Raw genomic sequence first — 18,999 nt, forward strand, 5'->3', positions numbered from 1 at the left:
GGCCCTAGGTATTTGCTTCCAGTTCATAGCTAAGGACTGGTGTGCCGGGGCGCTAGGTTCTCGGGGGTTCTACCTATAAAGCTATTATGGAGTAGTATTTGTATTGTTACATGTATATTCCAAGCTTACCTACAGCATATTCGAATTGAAAAGGTGAATATTGACCAATATGATGAAAGTCCCGACTACTTCCCCGTGTAGCCGGCCTCCCACCGGCCTCCCACCGGCATCCCACTGGTCTCCCACTGGTCTCCACCTAATAATGACGCCACTGCTTGCTTGTATACCCTTTTTACTAACCTTTTGTATTATTCAATTCACGTCTTTCTTTAATAATCTACTCTTCCATTGGCATTTAGTTCCATGGTAAGCTGCAAAATTATAATTTGCCGAGGCCGAGCACGGGTTTAAATTCACAGCAAATCCCCCGATGGCTGACACAGTTGCAGCACATCTTATCTTACAATCTGTTTGAACAATATCTTTCTTCATTTAACATGGCTCCTTCTATTCTAATTGTCGGTGCCACAGGCAACACTGGCCAAGGTGTTGTTGAAACTCTACCGAAGTTGCTTCAATCAAGCAATGCTTTGTCTGATCACCGTGTCATTGCCCTTACTCGTTCCTCGAAGAGCCCAGTGGCACAAAGGCTTGCCAAGGTGCCTGGAGTTGAAGTGATAGAGAAGAACTGGGTCGATATCACCTCTGACTGGCTCCGTGAGCATCAAGTAACCAGAGCATTCATTGCCCCGCACAATGACCCGAATGCCTTCGCCGAAGAGTCCACATTCCACATTGCTGCCTTGGACGCCGGTGTCAAATACGTCGTACGAATCTCGACCACTGCCGCGAATGTCCGCCCGGATTGTCCCGCTTACTATACACGTACGCACTGGGCGATCGAGGCTCTCCTGAGCTCGCCCGAATTCACCAATCTGCAGTGGACTTCACTCCAGCCCAACGTCTTTTCGGCTTTCTACCTTTCCAGTACTGTGGAATTTATCAAACAGTACCGCAAAACAGGAAAGCAGGGAGATCTCAAATTGCTAGCGTCGAAGGATGCGCCTGTCGGTGTGATCGACTCTTCCGAAGTTGGAGTCTTTGCAGCCCATCTCTTGTCCCAAGAAGACCCCTCTGTTCATAACAAGGCCAAATATGTTCTCAATGGGCCAGAGGACGTTACTGGGCAGCATGTAGTCGACTTGGTTGAACAGTACATTGGTACGAAGGTTGAGAAAGTCAGCTATCAGGACACTTCATTCGTTGACCAGATTTGGGAATACCAATATGCGGCAACCAACCAATCAAAAAACGTGATCCTTTCTGTCAAACATGCTCTGGTGACATCATGGGAAGGAAAATGTTCAATTTCAACCACAAGCAAGGAAGTACTGGAGATCGCTGCACCTAAGATTACAGTTGCTGAGGTGTTGAAGGGCCTTCTGGAGGAGTAGGGGAACATGCCAACCTTGGAATGGTACACAGGTGACTCAAAGGTGTCAAACAACCTGGTTCTTCTTTCGTCCTAAACAATACGGAATCTCTGGTGTTCCTTTGTACATATCTTTCCGCAGATCACATTAGAAACATCCTCTTAAGTATGAGAAGGCCAGGTTATTCTACGTAGTTGAGGGTGAAATGTCAATATTTCTATCCAGGGGTATGTTGGGCCTTATATCTTAGCACATCTCTCTAGGTAAATGTACATTTCTTATCGTCGTAAAAAAGCCAACACCCACCAAGAGATTAGCATCTATAGCATTATGTGGCGCAATATCAACATTGGTTACCACTCAAATATTCTTGATACTGTGGACTCCCTTTGTTGCCTTTGTTGCCTTTGTTGCCTTTGTTGCATAATTTTGACGAGCTAGGATTGAAGCTTCTGCTAATCCCGCTGCGATTACAATCTTCCCCCGTCATTCTCCACAGCGGGAAGTTGCACGACGCTAATGAGCCACCCGTTCGATACCCGGAAGTAAAATACATAATATGGTCTAGTCATTATAGCGTTAGGCCCGACCTTTACATTGTGGGGACAAGTTTCGAGCAGTGGCGTTTTTTAATCAATTGGTTTCACTCAACCAGGCCCAGTCTGTGATGTTGCAACGGTTAGGGGAGATGAGACCGTAAACATGAAAATGGAGCAAAGGCTAGAGGAATAGCTGCATGCATACTCCACTTAGTTACGATTTGACTCCTATGAACCGCCATTCAGCGATAGCTTCGTGGGGCCTAATCTTTGGGAGCGAAATATCTGGGCCGTACAGCTGAAGATCGCTGAAGCACAATTCCTTCCTTCGAAAAGGCGCACGATATGAGCCCCGCCACCACTAATACTGCCCATAGAAACCCCATACAATTTGAAGATTGAGAAACCACACGACAGATACGGTGATTTTCTTTGAATAGGTCGGTCTGGCATGATCGCGGACATAACACGAGGCTAATCTTTTTTATAATAAAAAAACTTGCATTTCGGTAGGGCTGCGGGAGATCTGCAATTCAGTTGTACCGTTGATATTCGTTCCCTAGTTTAAGCGCTCAAAGTAACATATTATACTTAGGTGTTAACTTAGTCTAAATTGTGTTCGGTCTATCACTCGAGCGGCGTAGTGGATCACTGGAAGCGCTACAAGGTATAGGACCGTGGGTTCGGTATTATAGGTAGGTAGGGCAGTCTCAGATTTTAAGTCCTTTTATCCTACAACATCACTCATAAGAAATTCTAGCTCTTACGACCTACGAGCCATGTGTTAGGGGCAAGGGACCCCGGTTTGCTTCTTATATTAAAAGCAGTCTAAGTCAACCTACCGATGCGAGTGCCTAGTCTATATTCTTTAGATTTGGTATCATAGGAAATGTTAAGGTTAGAATAGAGTGACTACAGCCACTGCTTTGGTATCTGCACTCTAATATCTAGCTAAGAATCCCGCAATACTATCGAAGCTACAGCGCTATATAGATGAAGATATGCCAGGGGGAAACACTTCGCCTAAGACCTATAGTAATGACAGTGGATATAGCGTTACCCCAGCCGAGGGAATCTAGGTTAGTGAGATGCATATTCCTGGGAATGTTAATGTTTTCGTTCTAGTGCAATTGATTTAAACGGACGGAAGGTACTACAATGATGCCAAACAATTTGTGCCAAAGCGATGGAACAAGAAGAGAGAAGACCAATCTAGGTGAGGAATAGAGATCCTGCACAGCCTTATTGGATAAAATCTGCTTTATATACAGCCACATATAAGAGTAGTAGGCCATGCATACGGCCATTGTCTTTGACAACCTGGGACTACGATGATTTCAATGATTTGATTGACCTGGCTCAAGATGATACAAGGGACATTATGTACCAGAGAACCGGAATATCTTTTTTGATATTTTTGATATTTTTGATATTTTTCTTCTCGGTGCTATAACCTTCTACAAGGGACAATGAATAGTACATAGTCAGATTCTAATACATGTACAATATCCGAAGGCGGTAAAAAGCATAAACCGTACAGAGGGATCTTTTTATATACCAATAGGGGTATGCTAGAATCCTGTTTTGCGTGCATTACATACGTATGTAGTTAAGTCTCGCTACAGTTGAGACCGTCATAGTGGGAAATCCGATGGAGATGCAACAGGTGCAAAATTTGCATCGCCTCGACACTGATGATGCCCCCCGAGCTGCAAAAAATGCAGCGATGAACAGATAGAGAATAGCAGTCAAAACCGAGAGCTCGTCAAAATAGGAGACTCCCAGATCCGTCGCCTTTTTGTAGCAAAAGTCCTTGGCTGAGCAAGGGAGGAATCATGCCTGAGGCATGAGATCACGTGCACCTGACTAACCCCCGCACATGGGCCAATCAGAGGGCGACCCCCGTAGAACCTCACCCATTGTGGTGTTTCTTGCTTCGAATCTTTGTTTTAGTCTCTTCACATATTTTGCACTTCACAGCTATTACCATCTTCTCCAGACTTTCCCACCTAATTATTGTGTGTTGAAATCTGGGCGTGCACTCAAGGCACCTTTTCCTCTCTGTGCCTCTTGTCGCGGAAAGACCTAGTGCATGCCGCCTCGTCATATCCACAAAAACACCCGTCCCTTCTTCCCACTCTTCCACAGGAAATCCTCTTCCCACCACAGCTTCTATCGTGGTGATCACCGAGTGTCGAACCCTTTGATTGATTCGGGTCCAGAGGGGTTTTAAAGTCTTTTTTCCAATCTTTTCTCCACCTCTTTTTTCCTTCTTTTTTCTCTTCCCCCCACATCCTTCATTTCTTTGCACATCATGGACGCCCGTCAGGTGTTGCAGAGTACCCTCGCGCCAGATGCGGCCGAGCGTAGCAATGCCGAACAGCAACTCGCTCACGCCGCGGAGGTTGACTTCGTATGTGTCTCCCCTTACCCCCCCTTCGTTTTGCCACGAGTCATGAAAGATTTCCCCAGGATCCTGAATGCTGATACTTCTGTCGCTTGATAGGCTGCCTACCTTATCACCCTCGGTCAGGAACTGGCCAACGAGAGCAGCCCCGCTCACATCCGTGTCGCTGCCGGTATCGCTTTGAAGAACGCTTTCACTTTCCGGGATCAAGCCAAGTTGCGCGAGGTGCAGCTCCGATGGGCTCAGAGCATCAACGCCGAGACCAAGACACAGGTTAAAGAGCTTGCGCTTAAGACCCTGCAGTCACCCGATGCTCGCGCTGGAAATGCCGCCGCCACACTGATTGTTTCCATCGCCGCCATCGAGTTGCCGCGTGGTGAGTGGCCCGAGTTGATGGGTATTCTTGTCCAAAATGTCGCCAGTGGAAACGACGCACTGAAGCAGTCATCCCTCACTGCCATCGGTTACATTTGCGAGTCTCAAGATCCCGATCTCCGCGCCAGTTTGACACAACACTCCAATGCTATCCTTACTGCGGTCGTCCAGGGTGCTCGGCGCGAGGAGCCGAACATGGATGTTCGTTACGCCGCTATCGCCGCTCTCAGTGATGCCGTCGATTTCGTGCGAACCAACATGGACAACGAGGGAGAGCGCAACTACATTATGCAGGTTGTCTGCGAGGCCACCCAGGCCGATGAGGTTCGTGTGCAGGCTGCTGCATTCGGCTGCTTGAACCGTATCATGGGATCCTACTACGAGAAGATGCGCTTCTACATGGAGAAGGCTCTGTTTGGCCTCAGCATCATGGGCATGAAGAGCGAGGAGGAGGAAGTCGCCAAGCTGGCTATTGAGTTCTGGTGTACTGTCTGCGAGGAGGAGATTGCCATCGAGGATGACAACGCTGAGGTATGTATCAAGCGCACGAAACCGAGTGACTTTGACCATGTGCTGACTTTATGTTTCTTACAGGCTCAGCAAGAGGGTATTGAGGCTCGTCCTTTCTTCGGATTTGCCCGCGTCGCCACCCGCGAGGTTGTTCCCGTCTTGCTTCAATCTATGTGCCGACAGGACGAGGACGCTGATGATAATGAGTACAATGTCTCTCGTGCTGCCTACCAGGCTATGCAGCTTTACGCCCAGTGTGTGCAGGGCGATGTTATTCAGCCCGTCGTGACTTTTGTCGAGGAGAACATCCGCAACGAGGACTGGCACCGTCGTGATGCTGCCGTCGCTGCTTTCGGCGCCATCATGGAAGGCCCCGAGCCCAGTGTTCTGGAGCCACTGATCAAGCAGGCCTTGTCTGTTTTGCTTGGCATGATGGAGGATAGCTCCATCTCCGTCCGGGACTCCACTGCCTACGCCCTGGGTCGCGTGTGCGACTGCTGCCCTGAGGTTCTCGACCCTGAGGTTCACCTCCAGCCGCTTATCTCTTGCCTCTTCAACGGCCTCGCCAACTCCCCCAAGATCGCCAGCTCATGCTGCTGGGCTCTTATGAACGTCGCAGACCGATTTGCTGGTGACGATGGCTCGCAGACCAACCCTCTGTCGAAGCACTTTGAGGACAGTGTGAAGTCCCTACTGACCGTGACCGAGCGGTATGTCCCCTGAGTGATATCCCTTTGGTTTTTTTGATCTAACCCCTGTACAGACAAGACGCCGATAACCAGCTCCGTACCGCTGGATACGAAGTTCTTAACTCCTTTGTTATGAACTCTGCCAATGACAGCCTGCCCATGGTTGCAACTCTCTCGGACGTTATTATTCAGCGTCTTGAGCACACTGTTCCCATGCAGCAGCAGGTCGTTAGCGCCGAGGACCGTATTCTCCTCGAGGAGATGCAGACTAGCTTGATCAGTGTCATTCTGGCCATCGTCCAGCGCTTCGAGGCCGAGATCAAGCCCCAGGCTGACCGTATCATGAGCGTGCTGCTTCAGGTACTGACTACCCTTGGCGCCAAGTCAAGCGTGCCGGATGTTATCTTTGCCACCGTTGGTGCCATTGCCAGTGCTCTTGAGGACGATTTCATCAAGTACATGGAGTCATTCAGCCCATTCTTGTATAACGCCCTGGGCAACCAGGAAGAGCCCGGTCTCTGCTCTATGGCCATCGGCTTGGTCAGTGATATTGCTCGTGCTTTGAACGAGAAGGTCCAGCCTTACTGCGACACCTTCATGAACCTCCTTCTCAAGACTCTCCAGGTGAGATCAACCCCCTCGGATATACCAAAGTTGACATCCAATGCTAATTCCTCATAGACTTCCACCAACCAGCTCAAGCCTGCGATTCTTGAGACCTTCGGCGATATCGCGCAGGCCATCGGAACCAACTTCGACACGTACTTGGCAGTCGTTGGCCAGGTTCTCCAGCAAGCCTCCAGCGTGACCACCAGCTCCGACCTCCCATACGACATGGTGGATTACATTGTTTCTCTCCGCGAAGGCATCATGGATGCTTGGGGTGGTATTCTTCTGTCCTACAAGGGCACTCCTTCTAGTACGTTGCTCTTTACTCTTCACCTAGATACGATGTCAGCATGCTAATTCAATCACAGTTACCCAACTCCAGCCTTTCATCGAGTCTATCTTCCAGCTTCTTCACATTATCTCCCAGGAGAGCAACCGCAGCGAAGGTCTTATGCGGTCTGCCATGGGTGTCATTGGGTATGTCTTACCAGCTTCTAGTCCTGATTACCTATACTAATTGTTCACTAGTGATCTTGCTGATGCCTTCCCCAACGGTGAGCTTGTTGCCTACTTCCGCAACGACTGGGTCACCTCTCTCGTGAGAGAGACTCGCACAACCAGACAGTACAGCGAGCGCACAATTGAGACTGCCCGCTGGACCCGCGAGCAGGTCAAGCGCCAGATCAACATGGGTGCTGGTATGGCATAAGCTGCCACTACCTCTTACCCGGTTGGTTATCAGTGCTTGTGGTCCGATCCCGTCTCCAGAGCATCTGCCACTTACATCGGGCCTGTTGGCCTCAATGCCACAGGTCCTAGGGCTGCTTGAGCCCACACCAAATTGGTGCTCCTGATTTGTGCAGTGTAGCTGTCCCGTTCTCGACGTTATCGAACCCGAGCTCCTGGCCGTTAGCCTCGAATCCCTCTCCTCTTTATTTCCCAGCACAGGATCCCCCTCCCATCGCTCCCTTTGGTCATGAACTCCGTTCCCCCAAACCCTTTGCTGGTGCTCAATTCCCTGATGACACACGTTCGAATGAGTTACCCCTCCCAATTCCTGTATGGCCCTGTCTGAGTTTCCTTTTTCTTCTTGATACAACCCTTTTCACCTTTTCACCTTTCCCAATCCCCCTTCTATGTTGTTTTTAATTAGACAAGACCCCTTCCCTCGCATCTTATAGCATTGCGACTCATGTAGCCCAAGAATTCATGTATCCCCCTCCCCATCTACTGTGCTCACCATTCATGTATCCCTTCCCCTCATGTCACCCCCTCCAGAAAAGAGTCATTGTCATGAAAAAGCTGTCCCTGATTTCGTCTCCCTTCCTCGTATATGCCGCCGATATTTGCCCACAACCATGCTATCACGCTGGAACATCATGTATAGAACCATCCATCTGAACCTTGCCCACGGATGGAATAAGTGAATGACGTGCTGATGAGTTAGTAGTAGTAGAAGTAAAGATGTCTGTATGATTATCTGTGTTGAAGTTTTAATGGTCATTTTTCTTTTATCTTTTGAGCTCTCTTTCTTTTGCTGCCATACTTATTGTGGTGTAGGTACAGCCCTGGAGTTTCAGTTGCATTGTACATCCATTGTAGTGTATGTAGAAAATACGTTAGTGATCCATGGATGCCTTGGACCATTACCTAAGGCACCAATCTGGAAAACAAAGACTATCGTCACGTGACTAGTGAGATAAGGGCTACCACGCACCCCAACCCTAGCCGCGCACCACCCGAAAACCAAACTTTGACCGATCGACGATTTCTTCCGCTTCATCCATCGACGACCATCTCTCGAGGTATGTGCTATACCCTCCCCCAACAACAGCCTCAGCTAGTCTGGGGATGCAATCATCTTGTCTAGATTGCTTCCATATGTGAATTATAGATAATTCTCAGGAATCGTGATCCAGGAAGCCAAGATGATACGCATCTCCCAACTCGGCACGGGCTGAAGAACTCCTTGCAATGCAAAAAAGGGGCACTCTTTGCGCTCGAAGACTAGTGGTGGCTGACTTGAACCGCCTTCGCTGAACAGATACCTCATAATCTTTACTTTTAAACGTTACGATTTGAGAATCTCGATTCCACTAAACCGCCAAAATGGTCAAGACCTCCGTCCTCAACGATGCGCTTAACGCCATGAACAACGCCGAGAAGGCCGGCAAGCGCCAGGTCCTCATCCGTCCTTCCTCCAAGGTCATCGTCAAGTTCCTTGCTGTCATGCAGAAGCACGGTACGTGAAATTTTGAAATTTTCCTTCTGTCTTTTTTTGCTGCTTTTGCTTTCTTTTTCTTCTGTTCATTGCTTTTTTTTTGTTTTCCATCGCCTGTCTTGAGAATATTTGTCCCACCCATTCGGGCTGATAACTAGGCGGCCGGTCTCAAACAACCTACGACGTCTGCCTTTTAAGTGTCCGATATATCAATTTGCGAAGATCTTACACGTTTCCAAAGCGCTGTTATGGCTTTTTCAGTATTTGACGACTTTTAAATCTTCACAACATGCTGACTCTTTTCTTTCAGGTTACATTGGCGAGTTCGAGGAGGTCGATGACCACCGCTCCGGCAAGATTGTCATCCAGCTCAACGGCCGGTACGTATTCACAATAACACCTATCAGTCTCAGTGGACCATCAAGCTAACCTTAATGCCTCCAGTCTCAACAAGTGTGGTGTCATCAACCCCCGCTACCCCGTCCAGCTCCGTGACCTCGAGAAGTGGGCTACCCAGCTCCTTCCCTCCCGTCAGTTCGGTTACGTTGTCCTGACCACCTCCGCTGGTATCATGGACCACGAGGAGGCTCGCCGCAAGCACGTTGCCGGCAAGCTCCTCGGCTTCTTCTACTAGATGGAGTCGTTCTAAAAAAGAATTGAGAAAAGTTCTTGCTTTGACTGGTTTTGCATAGCGATGGTTTTACTGGGCTGGGCCCTGGAATGTAATCTGGACTTTGTAGCTGTGAACAAAATACCTCCTGTTCCGCACTTTTGATGGTTTGCAGAGTACATGGCTCGCTCGTATATCAATGCTAGATGATTCCGGTCTGCAATGTTCGTACCATTAACTCCTTTTTCTGCTTCTATCGTAGCCCAAGCCGGACCGAGGTACAACTTCACCGCCCCCGGCGTACATGTATTCTGCCTTCTCCCCCGCAAGGCCAGGCAAGTCAGTAACTGTACATAGTTGAACGTTGAGCAACTCAAGTATTCATACGCGATGCCTTTGGACACGATATATCTGACCCGTCATGGGGTACGTGCTCTATCCCCTCAACTCTTGGCTCGTAGACCTAACCATGACAGCACCGCCTCAACTGGACAATTGACTTCCGGACGGGCACATACAGGTCCCAATTCCCCACGCCGACAGGCAACCCAGCAGACCCGGCGCTGACTTCACACGGCGTGCACCAGTCACACGAGCTGGCGGAACACATTGTCGGCCCGCAATTTCACCCGAAGCCATTCCGTGTCTACTCGAGTCCCTTCTACCGCTGCCTTCAAACAATCCAGCCATCTGTTGAAGAACTGAAGAGAATATCAGCCGAGTCTGGAAAGAGTCAGCAAGATGGCCAGTCTGGGTCAATTGACCGGCATGCGGAATTCGATGTACGAATTGAAAATGGGCTAGGGTAAGTAATATCTCTATTTATACTTATACTACCTACCCAACCAAGCGTTTCGCTCTGTTTCCAAACAAAAGAAGCACCCTTCACGCACCTTATCGCCACGAAAACTAATTGGAATACAGAGAATGGTTCGGCGCAACAGACTTCTTCGACCACCCGGCCCACCCAGCCTTCGAAATAATGTCCACCCACTTCCCAACCCTGCTCTCAGAAGCCAGTCAAACCTACAAGCCCCTACTCATCCCCTCGAGACGTGGTGAGACAATCACGCAGCTCCACAACCGCGTAGCAACAGCCCTGGAAGGCATAATCGCCGATATCGACGAAGAAATCTCCGCTCTGGAAGCAGAGCTTCCACCAGACCAAAGAACGAGCAAGTCCATCCTGATCTGTGCGCATGCTGCGCCGCTTATTGCCATGGGACGGGCTCTTACGGGCCAAATGCCGGATGATAGCTCCGAAGAGGACTTTAATGTTTTCACAGCTGGTTTGAGTACTTTTAAGAGGAGGGGAGCTTCTTCTACTGCCAGTGCTGGACAGGGCGGCGACCAGAAAGAAAGTTCCGGTGAGAAGCCACTTGCCGAGGGTACGACGTTCATTCGTGCATCCAGATCCCCGCCGCAGTGGAAGAATGGGCGTGGTGTCGGGGGTGGATGGGATTGTGTTGCGAATGGAGATTGTAGCTTTTTGAGCGGTGGTGCTGAGCGTGGATGGTGAGTGCATTCCTTTCATTTTCCTTTTGGTGTCGGGAGGAGATGTTGACGTAGACTCTGGCAGGCACTTTGATGGCGAAGAGTCCTTTAATACGGGTCCTATGGCTCCGCCTTCCGAGCTACCTGCGAATGTAGGTGTTACGAAGTTGTGAGTTGATAATTTGCGCATTATACTGGGGCAATGGCTTGTGATGAATCGAACGAGGGTATCATTTTATCCTTCTGAGATCATCAATTATTGGCGACTCCGAAACAATGACCACAGACCGGCAAGTTAGGCTATCACAGGTTAAGTTGTCATGGCCTATCGCTGCAGTTATCAGCTTATGCCTCGCAGGATGGCTCTCGTTCTCAATTAGCTTTTGTTATCGGTACAAGAGAACGACAAGATGAACATAAAAGCAAAATTTCTTGCTAGTCGCCTAGAACTATATATGATGTACATAATCGGAGCATCCTGTCCAAAGCGATATGGACGATTGACTTGAAGGGCTTGATCGCCTTATGAACTTGATTTTATGGAGGACATTCTTGTGGGTCATTTTAGCTGACGCTGAGTTCAATTGTAGAAACTAGATGAGGGACGCTACCGCTAATTAAAAACATGAATATGAAAAGCAATATACCTCCCGGTATAGATCAGCTCTCTGTTGGACCCCTGTCCAGACTGTACATGCGCGGCAGGAACCTACTCTTGTTCAGTATCTGCATTTACCGTGCCCTCCGTCACACCAGCTTGAGCCCGTTCCTGCTCCTGGCGTTCCTGCTCCTGGCGCTCCCGCTCTCGTGCCTGTTCCTGCTCCTGGCGTTCTCGCGCTTGACGCTCCTGCTCAGCTAAGAAAGCTTGGTCTGCCGCAGTACGAGCCTGGACATGCCGTTCACCGAGGCCGGGAACTAGACTCGCAAAAAGAAAAACAAGGGCTCGCTCCGCGCGGCGTATCTGGTCCCAAATACTGAACTCCGCAGCAGCGTCATTGGCTCCAGTTTGGGCTGCCCGATCTGCCGGGCCACCGGCATGGGTGAGACCCTCGAGATGACGTTGGATGGGACTAATAATTGTAGTCGCAAACTGCCGCGGGATGTCGGTTTCAGAGAAAAAAGTTACCAGCAAGGCAATGCTGACGAAGATGTAACGCCTCCAGGTGCCAGGGGCACTGGTGAGGTAACAAAAGAGCCACAAACGGGTAAATAACCAGATGCGGCGGATGTGACGTGCCAGGCCGGCGTGCTCGACGTTATTGCCGCGACGCTGCTGGTTGAGCATTGCTTGGCGGACGGCATTCTGAACTACCGCTGCGTTTTGGCCGAGTCCTTGTGGTACTTGTGGTACTTGTGGCACTTGTGGTAATTGTGGTGCTTGGGGTGCTGGAGGTGCTCGAGGCGCCCCAAATTCGTTAGTAGGGGCTGCATTGGGCGAAACAGCCTGCTGCGTTATGGGCCGGGCTACCAAGTGGTGCTGTCTTCCGAGACCACTATGATTATCTCCCATTGGCGAGGCGAGCATGAAGAGCTGAGTGGAGTTTGATCCGAGCGTGGTCGAAATACTAGTTTGCGCAACAAAGGCGCTCTGGGCTACACCGCTTGTCTGCAAATGCTGTTGTTGCATAAATTCTATGAGACGGGCGCGTTGTTGAGCATCAAGAATACGAGCAACCAGTGCCGCAACACCGGGCAGAGGAAGTTGACTCGTAGGTCGTGCATCTTGAATTTCAAGAAGCTGGTTCCGTATGCGAATGATATTCTCCATGGATGGCATGATGCGTCGGTCCAGCTGTCTCTCAATCTCCTCGATGTGACCTCGTAAAGTGCGGATACGCAGAGAGAATTCTGCAGCATGGGCTTCTGTTGCATTTGTAGTTTCTGAGTGTCGGTTAAATGAAGAGGTGTTGACGTATTGATTGACTGTCACGTGTGGAGATGCTGGAGTGGAATCCATTGTCCTAGGAATGCTCGGGTATGAGGACGTGCTAGGCGCAGTCGCCGAAGAACCAGTGTTTGAGTCACCAAACCAGGTGGAGGAGGAAGTGGAAGCTTGGGCAGAATCCCCGAGAGGCGAATGTTGCGGCATCTGAGAGGCAGGAGGTGCTTCTGTGCGTGTCGGCTCAGGTGGCAGCACAAGGTGCATACTATCAATGCCTTCCTACAAAAGAAATCCCTTTCAGTTAGGACAAAAGGTCATATGCTGCAGGTTAGGAACAAGTTACTTACCTCCATAGATGAGACTACTGTTATGAGTGTTGCGTCATCTACAGTTAGGGGTTTCCCTCGGTAGATGAGCCTCTGGTGTGATGCTTGAGGATTATTCGGAAAGGATTGTTCGATCCGGCTCTTGAGCTGTGCGATTGTGGAGGAGAGTGGAACGTTCTCGAGTGTAAACCGGCTTGGAGGGGGTAGAGACTGGCAGAGTATGTGAAGCGTGATTGTGCTCGGGGTGTCCCCCTCTAAAATGGGCTGGGATGACGATCCTGTCGCCATTGTTTCAGAACTGTAGTTGTTTGCAAGCTAAAAAGCTCATATGGAGCTGATCTAGTTGCTGATATCTGGCATCAATCAATCGATAAGCGATATCGATGTCGTAGTGTCTTCTGCGAGACTCTATAGCAGCTAGGAAGAATGATGGAAGATAATATAAGATGCAAAGAGGTGAAATCGCAGAAATGCTCATGTATAATGAAATGTATTTGGGATATATATCAAGTAGACAGATTGACAGGCCGTCCATTGTATCTCCACGTGCAATTTTGCCGGGCGGTCAATCGGTAACAACATGTTTCCCCATTTCGGAAAAAAACGCTCTAGGCTTAGGGGTCGATTTTAGCGCTCCAGGCTGATGGATTAAACATTATGGCCAAGCGCCTTTTCACTTCCTCACCTGTCCTTCACTGCCCTTCCGTTGCCCCTCGGATTGGGGCTGCGTCGATGGAGGTTCTTTCGTTTCGGGCCACCGCCCGCCATAAGGCCAGCCTCCGGCATTTTTCGTCTAAATCATGGAGACAATACAACAAGGACAATAACTCTGAAAACAACAGAGGAGGATTTGGATCAAGGCTAGGGTTCGCTCTGCGCAATACCAAGGTCGAATGGTATCCGATCCCAGTCGGACTCGGAATCGGCTTGCTAGGGTTGCTATCTTTCTACAAGTCGCAACGTGCAGAACGGGATCGGCTGGCTCGCGATGCAGCTGGCGATGAATGGGAAGATGGAAAACGGCCACCTCCTCGTCCGAGGATCAGCCTGTCAGGTCCATGGCATGTTCAGATCATGTCCACTCTGCCCCTGAAGGCCATGTCGCGTCTATGGGGCCAGTTCAACGAAATCGAACTTCCTTACTACCTCCGCGTTCCTGGATTCAAACTCTATTCCTGGGCTTTTGGTGTCAACCTTGAGGAGGTTGCCGAGCCCGACCTGCACACCTACCCGAATCTGTCGGCATTCTTCTACCGTAAGCTAAAGCCTGGCGTTCGACCATTGGACCCCGACCCGCGTGCTCTTCTGGCTCCCTCCGACGGCCGTATCTTACAATTTGGAATGATCGAACGGGGCGAAGTTGAGCAAGTCAAGGGAATGACATACAGTCTGGATGCCCTCCTCGGATCAGCCACACCTGCGAACGCCGACCACACCAAGCGACTCACGGACCAGGGCCGGAAAGAAACTCAAAAGGATGCTGAGAATATGGCTGCGCATGAAGAGTTTGCGCGCATGAACGGGATTTCCTACACTCTCCCGAGCCTTCTTTCGGGAGACTCCGGTGTCCCCAACCGTCGTGCTTCGTTGGATGCTTCAACCACATCCAAACCAACCTCAGAAATTCAGGTGCAAGAGGATCTGGCTCGTGGCGATGGAACCCCGTGGTACTCACCCAAAACAGCAGCCAATCATGCCTTGTTCTACGTTGTGATTTACCTAGCACCCGGTGACTACCACCGTTTCCACTCCCCCGCTCCCTGGGTGGTCGAGAGCCGCCGCCACTTTGCGGGCGAGTTATACTCAGTTTCACCATACTTGCAGAGGCATCTACCCGGTCTATTCACTCTCAACGAGCGAGTTGCACTCCTAGGCCGATGGCGGTGGGGTTTCTTCAGTTACACACCGGTCGGAGCTACCAATGTAGGCTCCATTAAAATCAACTTTGACTCCGAGCTGCGCACAAACAGCTTGTTAACTGATACCGCTGCCGACTTGGCCGCGGCCTTGGCTTCTAAGCGTGGTGAGCAGTATCCCGGCTTTGTTGAGGCGACTTACCACCATGCCAGTCGGACACTTAACGGACATCCCCTTCAACGTGGAGAGGAAATGGGTGGGTTCCAGCTTGGCAGTTCGATCGTACTTGTGTTCGAGGCTCCTCTTGGAACTCGCAAGTCCATTGATGCCGGCTGGCCGGAAGATGCCCCCAGTGATGGGTGGACTTGGAGTATTGAAAAGGGCCAGCGCATTAAAGTAGGCGAAAAACTGGGCTTTGTGGATGAGGCGACAAGTGCATGATGTTGCACAGCCCCGGTGCACAGCCGACAATGGTCCCTTGTTAGGAATTATTTTGGCCTACATGAATTGTAGGTCTGTTCTTGTATTATACCAGTCCTTTACTTTAGGTCGGGGTCTTGGGCATTTACTTTAATCAGATTCTTTTTTTTTATCTCTTTTTTGATCTATATAATGTATACAATGTACATACATACGCAATGTACACTATTGAAGTCTATATTGTGCATGTTTCCTAATTTGGATTAGCACAGATCATATCTTGGCGTGATGCTATCGCCTCATCAAATGCGTCATTGCCCTCTGGTCTCTCTCTATTTCCAAGGTTACCTTCTATATTATTCTAAGAGATGCACTAGGTTAATGTAGTAAATTAATATAATCTACAGTATAGAAATATTAGAAATAGTGTTTAAATTACAAGCATTGCACTATTCATAACCTACTGCAGTGAATGCAGTGAATGCAGTCCAAAAGATAAGGCAACAAATCTCCACCAAAGAGCTATCAACGTGGGCAACCTTGGAAGACTGCCAAGCTTTCATATCTAAAGGCGAATTCTCTCCTTAACCTTCTTCACTTTTTATTTCCCCATCTAACAATCTTTTTGACTGATGGCCATCTTTAACTCGCCCCGATCATTTCAAAATGTCAATGCTATTGCCCAGGCCCCAATGGGCAACCGGTTCTTCATAAGCGCCCATGAAAGCCACCCCCCATTCTTTCAATTAGTGTTGCTTGTCTTTTCTGCCGTGCTGGAAGTCGTCTGCGTCAGCCTCCCTGGTTACATTGTCGCCCGTCAGGGCATGTTTGGTGCCGATGCTCAGAAGCTGGTGGCAAATCTGAATGTGACTCTGTTCACCCCCTGCCTTAGTATGGCTTCCCTTGCTCTCATGAGATGTTTTGGTGGCGTAGCTGATTCCTGTTCCCAGTTTTTACCAAATTGGGCTCACAATTAACCGCCGAAAAGCTGACAGACCTGGCTATCATCCCGGTTATTTTTATTGTCCAGACTCTTGTCTCATACTTGTGTTCCTTCGTTGTCGCAAAATGTTGCCGTTTCAAGAAGCGACAGTCCAATTTCGTGGCTGCCATGGCGGTATGTACTGGGCCCTGCCATTCGAGAGAGTCGAATATCACATCCTAACGACCCCTTCTCTGTAGGTCTTTGGCAATTCAAACTCTCTGCCGATCTCTCTCGTCATCTCGCTCTCGCAGACCCTTAAAGGCCTCCACTGGGACCGGCTCCCAAACGACAACGATGACGAAGTCGCTGCACGCGGCATTCTATACCTGTTGATCTTCCAGCAGCTAGGTCAACTTGTGCGCTGGAGCTGGGGATACCACATTCTTTTGGCGCCCAAGGATCGATACCTCGAGGAGGCGGAACGCGACGAGAGTGGCCAATCAATCATCGAACAGGGCCAGGCGCGGTATAGCGACAACCCGGACCAAACCGACCCAGATGAACCGCTAGTCAGAACACGCAGCTCAGACGATTTGCACCACGCAACACACACCGACGGCCGGTTCCCATCCGGCGACCAAACACCCGTGTCAACGCAAACTTATTCCTACTTGAAGCTGCCCTCCACCCACTCAGACGACCTGGACTCAGATGATACACCCTCAGTAATTGGACCGCCACCTACCGGGCCTTTCCTCCCCCGCCAAAGCTCCCAAGGCGACATCCTCCAGTTCCCGGATGTCGAAATCACCGCGCGCGAAGCCCAAGAAGCCGAGAAAACGCGTTTCCAGCGCTACAAAGCGTCTCTACGCAAATCGCTAGACCGCCTGAGCCAGTGGCGCGAGAAGAAAATTAACGCGATCCACGCGCGCCTCCCGCCAAACGTCCAAAAGGGCCTCGCATCGACCACTCTCGGACTGCGTCGCTTCCTCAATGGCCTATGGGACTTCATGAACCCACCCCTGTGGGCAATGTTAGTGTCCATCATTGTCGCTTCTGTCCCGGTGCTCCAGCACCTCTTCTTCGACGATGGGACTTTCGTACGTAACTCAGTCACCCGCGCAATTGAGTCGAACGGACAGGTCGCCGTTCCGCTGATCCTGGTTGTGCTCGGCGCGAACCTGGCGCGCAATACAATCCCCGAAGAAGCCCTGGCGGATGTGGAACATCCCCGTGACGAGCGCAAGCTTATCATCGCTTCACTTGTTGCGCGCATGTTTCTTCCGACTCTTGTCATGGCTCCAATTTTGGCGGTCATGGCCAAGTTTGTGCCGATTAGTATTCTCGACGATCCGATTTTCATTATTGTCTGCTTCCTGCTCACGGGTGCGCCATCAGCCTTGCAGTTGGCGCAGATCTGTCAGATCAATAATGTCTATGTTGGCGCTATGTCGAAACTCTTGTTCCAGAGTTACGTTGTCTGGTAAGTCCTTATCCCTCCTATTTATAGAGAAAAGACACCCTCGACCCCTTGGTCGTCGATCTCAAGCATTGATCATTGCTAACATGGCCTTTTTTCCCCCTTCCAGGATCCTCCCATCAACTCTCGTGCTTGTAATGTGTGCTCTAGAGGTCGTTGAGTGGGCTGCTGCTTCGTAGACTCTTTGCTTTCACCTGAACCTGAACGGTGAAGCTGGTCTTTCCCTCTCTAGTCTTGTTTTTCTTTTCTTTCGGGGTTTTTGTATTCACTCTCTTTGGACACTTGTAATTACCCATTCCTTTTTCTCTTCGGTGGGGGGGGGATTGGCGTTGCTTTTGACATTATTCCTTGTACGCAGACTGTACGTTCTCAACCTATGAACCTAACGTGGTTCCTATCTCTATGTGATTGTGTATCTTCCTTTGCTTAAGCGTTTTTGGGGACAACTCACTTGATGAGGGTCTGTATAATAAAAAAATGACATACATCCGTTATCCATACAGCTGACTGCATCAGCACTTTAAATGATATAAACTTGCATGAGAAAACACCCCGCATCAACATAGCACAAACCCCACACACCTTCAAGAAAATCAAATCCAATCAACCCATCAAAATGACAAAGTCAACCTCAGACATCTTCATGAGCATAAAACCGGAGCACGTGCAAAATATCGCCTCGGGGTCCAAGAATCACGAATACCGCAGCTATCTCCTCCCCTCAAGCATCCAACACATCTGGTTCTACACCACCAGCCCTATCAAACAAATCGAATACGTTGCCCGTATCTCTCCGGGTAAAGTTCCAGGAGAGGTTCCTGATGATGGAGGTATCGGCAATGTGGAGTTCAATGCCGGATTGAGTGAATCCAAGTACGGATATGAGATTCTCATGCTGTGGAGGTTGAAGACGCCCGTTAGCTTGGAGGAGGCCCTGGTTGAGGGGTTCTTGAAGGGTGCGCCGCAGAAGTATTGTTGGGTTTCTTTGGATTTCTTGGGGAGGTTCCTGTTGGATGGGCAGGATTTGTTGTTTTCTAGGACGGCGGATGAATCTTAGTATGCTGGACTGGACTTGAGGGGTTAAAAGTGAACATTTTGATTCTTTTGGGCAGTTCCTGCCTAAGAAACTTGTACGTTTGATTTCACCAGAAAAGATATTTGTCTATTTGTTTTTGATTGTCTCTTCTGTGGTCTATAGCTCAATGGGAGCTATTACTGCGTC

At 49.6% G+C, this 18,999-nt stretch overlaps 8 protein-coding genes across 8 annotated transcripts; 7 read left to right on the top strand and 1 right to left on the bottom strand.

Moving 5' to 3' along the window:
• Positions 1-497: 497 nt before the first annotated feature.
• On the top strand, positions 498-1,454 carry N7487_003701 (NmrA-like family protein; the record flags this gene model as incomplete). Its single annotated transcript, XM_056871448.1, has 1 exon — positions 498-1,454. The coding sequence occupies one exon, from the start codon at positions 498-500 to the stop codon at positions 1,452-1,454; it is 957 nt and encodes a 318-aa protein (XP_056729168.1).
• A 2,458-nt stretch (positions 1,455-3,912) lies between these two features.
• N7487_003702 (karyopherin beta) lies at positions 3,913-7,348 on the top strand. Its single transcript, XM_056871449.1, has 7 exons — positions 3,913-4,385; positions 4,479-5,285; positions 5,349-5,974; positions 6,028-6,577; positions 6,635-6,872; positions 6,931-7,039; positions 7,091-7,348. Exons 1-7 carry the CDS (start codon positions 4,287-4,289, stop codon positions 7,269-7,271), a joined length of 2,610 nt encoding a protein of 869 aa, XP_056729169.1. The 5' UTR covers positions 3,913-4,286; the 3' UTR covers positions 7,272-7,348.
• A 1,323-nt stretch (positions 7,349-8,671) lies between these two features.
• Positions 8,672-9,417, top strand: N7487_003703 (40S ribosomal protein uS8; the record flags this gene model as incomplete). Its single annotated transcript, XM_056871450.1, has 3 exons — positions 8,672-8,804; positions 9,094-9,163; positions 9,228-9,417. The coding sequence occupies 3 exons, from the start codon at positions 8,672-8,674 to the stop codon at positions 9,415-9,417; spliced, it is 393 nt and encodes a 130-aa protein (XP_056729170.1).
• A 366-nt stretch (positions 9,418-9,783) lies between these two features.
• Positions 9,784-11,060, top strand: N7487_003704 (uncharacterized protein; the record flags this gene model as incomplete). The annotated part of the gene is made up of 4 exons (XM_056871451.1): positions 9,784-9,819; positions 9,870-10,198; positions 10,318-10,908; positions 10,973-11,060. 4 exons carry the CDS (start codon positions 9,784-9,786, stop codon positions 11,058-11,060), a joined length of 1,044 nt encoding a protein of 347 aa, XP_056729171.1.
• A 536-nt stretch (positions 11,061-11,596) lies between these two features.
• Positions 11,597-13,383, bottom strand: N7487_003705 (uncharacterized protein; the record flags this gene model as incomplete). Its single annotated transcript, XM_056871452.1, has 2 exons — positions 11,597-13,048; positions 13,117-13,383. The coding sequence occupies 2 exons, from the start codon at positions 13,381-13,383 to the stop codon at positions 11,597-11,599; spliced, it is 1,719 nt and encodes a 572-aa protein (XP_056729172.1).
• A 369-nt stretch (positions 13,384-13,752) lies between these two features.
• N7487_003706 (phosphatidylserine decarboxylase 1) lies at positions 13,753-15,393 on the top strand (the record flags this gene model as incomplete). Its single annotated transcript, XM_056871453.1, has 1 exon — positions 13,753-15,393. The coding sequence occupies one exon, from the start codon at positions 13,753-13,755 to the stop codon at positions 15,391-15,393; it is 1,641 nt and encodes a 546-aa protein (XP_056729173.1).
• A 611-nt stretch (positions 15,394-16,004) lies between these two features.
• Positions 16,005-17,784, top strand: N7487_003707 (Auxin Efflux Carrier superfamily; the record flags this gene model as incomplete). Its single annotated transcript, XM_056871454.1, has 3 exons — positions 16,005-16,263; positions 16,323-16,489; positions 16,555-17,784. The coding sequence occupies 3 exons, from the start codon at positions 16,005-16,007 to the stop codon at positions 17,782-17,784; spliced, it is 1,656 nt and encodes a 551-aa protein (XP_056729174.1).
• A 609-nt stretch (positions 17,785-18,393) lies between these two features.
• N7487_003708 (uncharacterized protein) lies at positions 18,394-18,834 on the top strand (the record flags this gene model as incomplete). The annotated part of the gene is made up of 1 exon (XM_056871455.1): positions 18,394-18,834. The coding sequence occupies one exon, from the start codon at positions 18,394-18,396 to the stop codon at positions 18,832-18,834; it is 441 nt and encodes a 146-aa protein (XP_056729175.1).
• Positions 18,835-18,999: the final 165 nt, after the last annotated feature.

Source organism: Penicillium crustosum (assembly GCF_028827405.1).
Source record: "Penicillium crustosum strain IBT 35664 chromosome Unknown utg000002l_segment0_segment0, whole genome shotgun sequence".
NCBI lineage: Eukaryota > Fungi > Ascomycota > Eurotiomycetes > Eurotiales > Aspergillaceae > Penicillium > Penicillium crustosum.

Bases quoted from the DNA above. Each gene is read 5' to 3' on its own strand.
- N7487_003702 (XM_056871449.1), top strand. From the start codon at position 4,287: ATGGACGCCCGTCAGGTGTTGCAGAGTACCCTCGCGCCAGATGCGGCC. The intron at 5,286-5,348 runs GTATGTATCAAG...TGTTTCTTACAG, and splicing joins TCGAGGATGACAACGCTGAG to GCTCAGCAAGAGGGTATTGA. The intron at 5,975-6,027 runs GTATGTCCCCTG...ACCCCTGTACAG, and splicing joins CTACTGACCGTGACCGAGCG to ACAAGACGCCGATAACCAGC.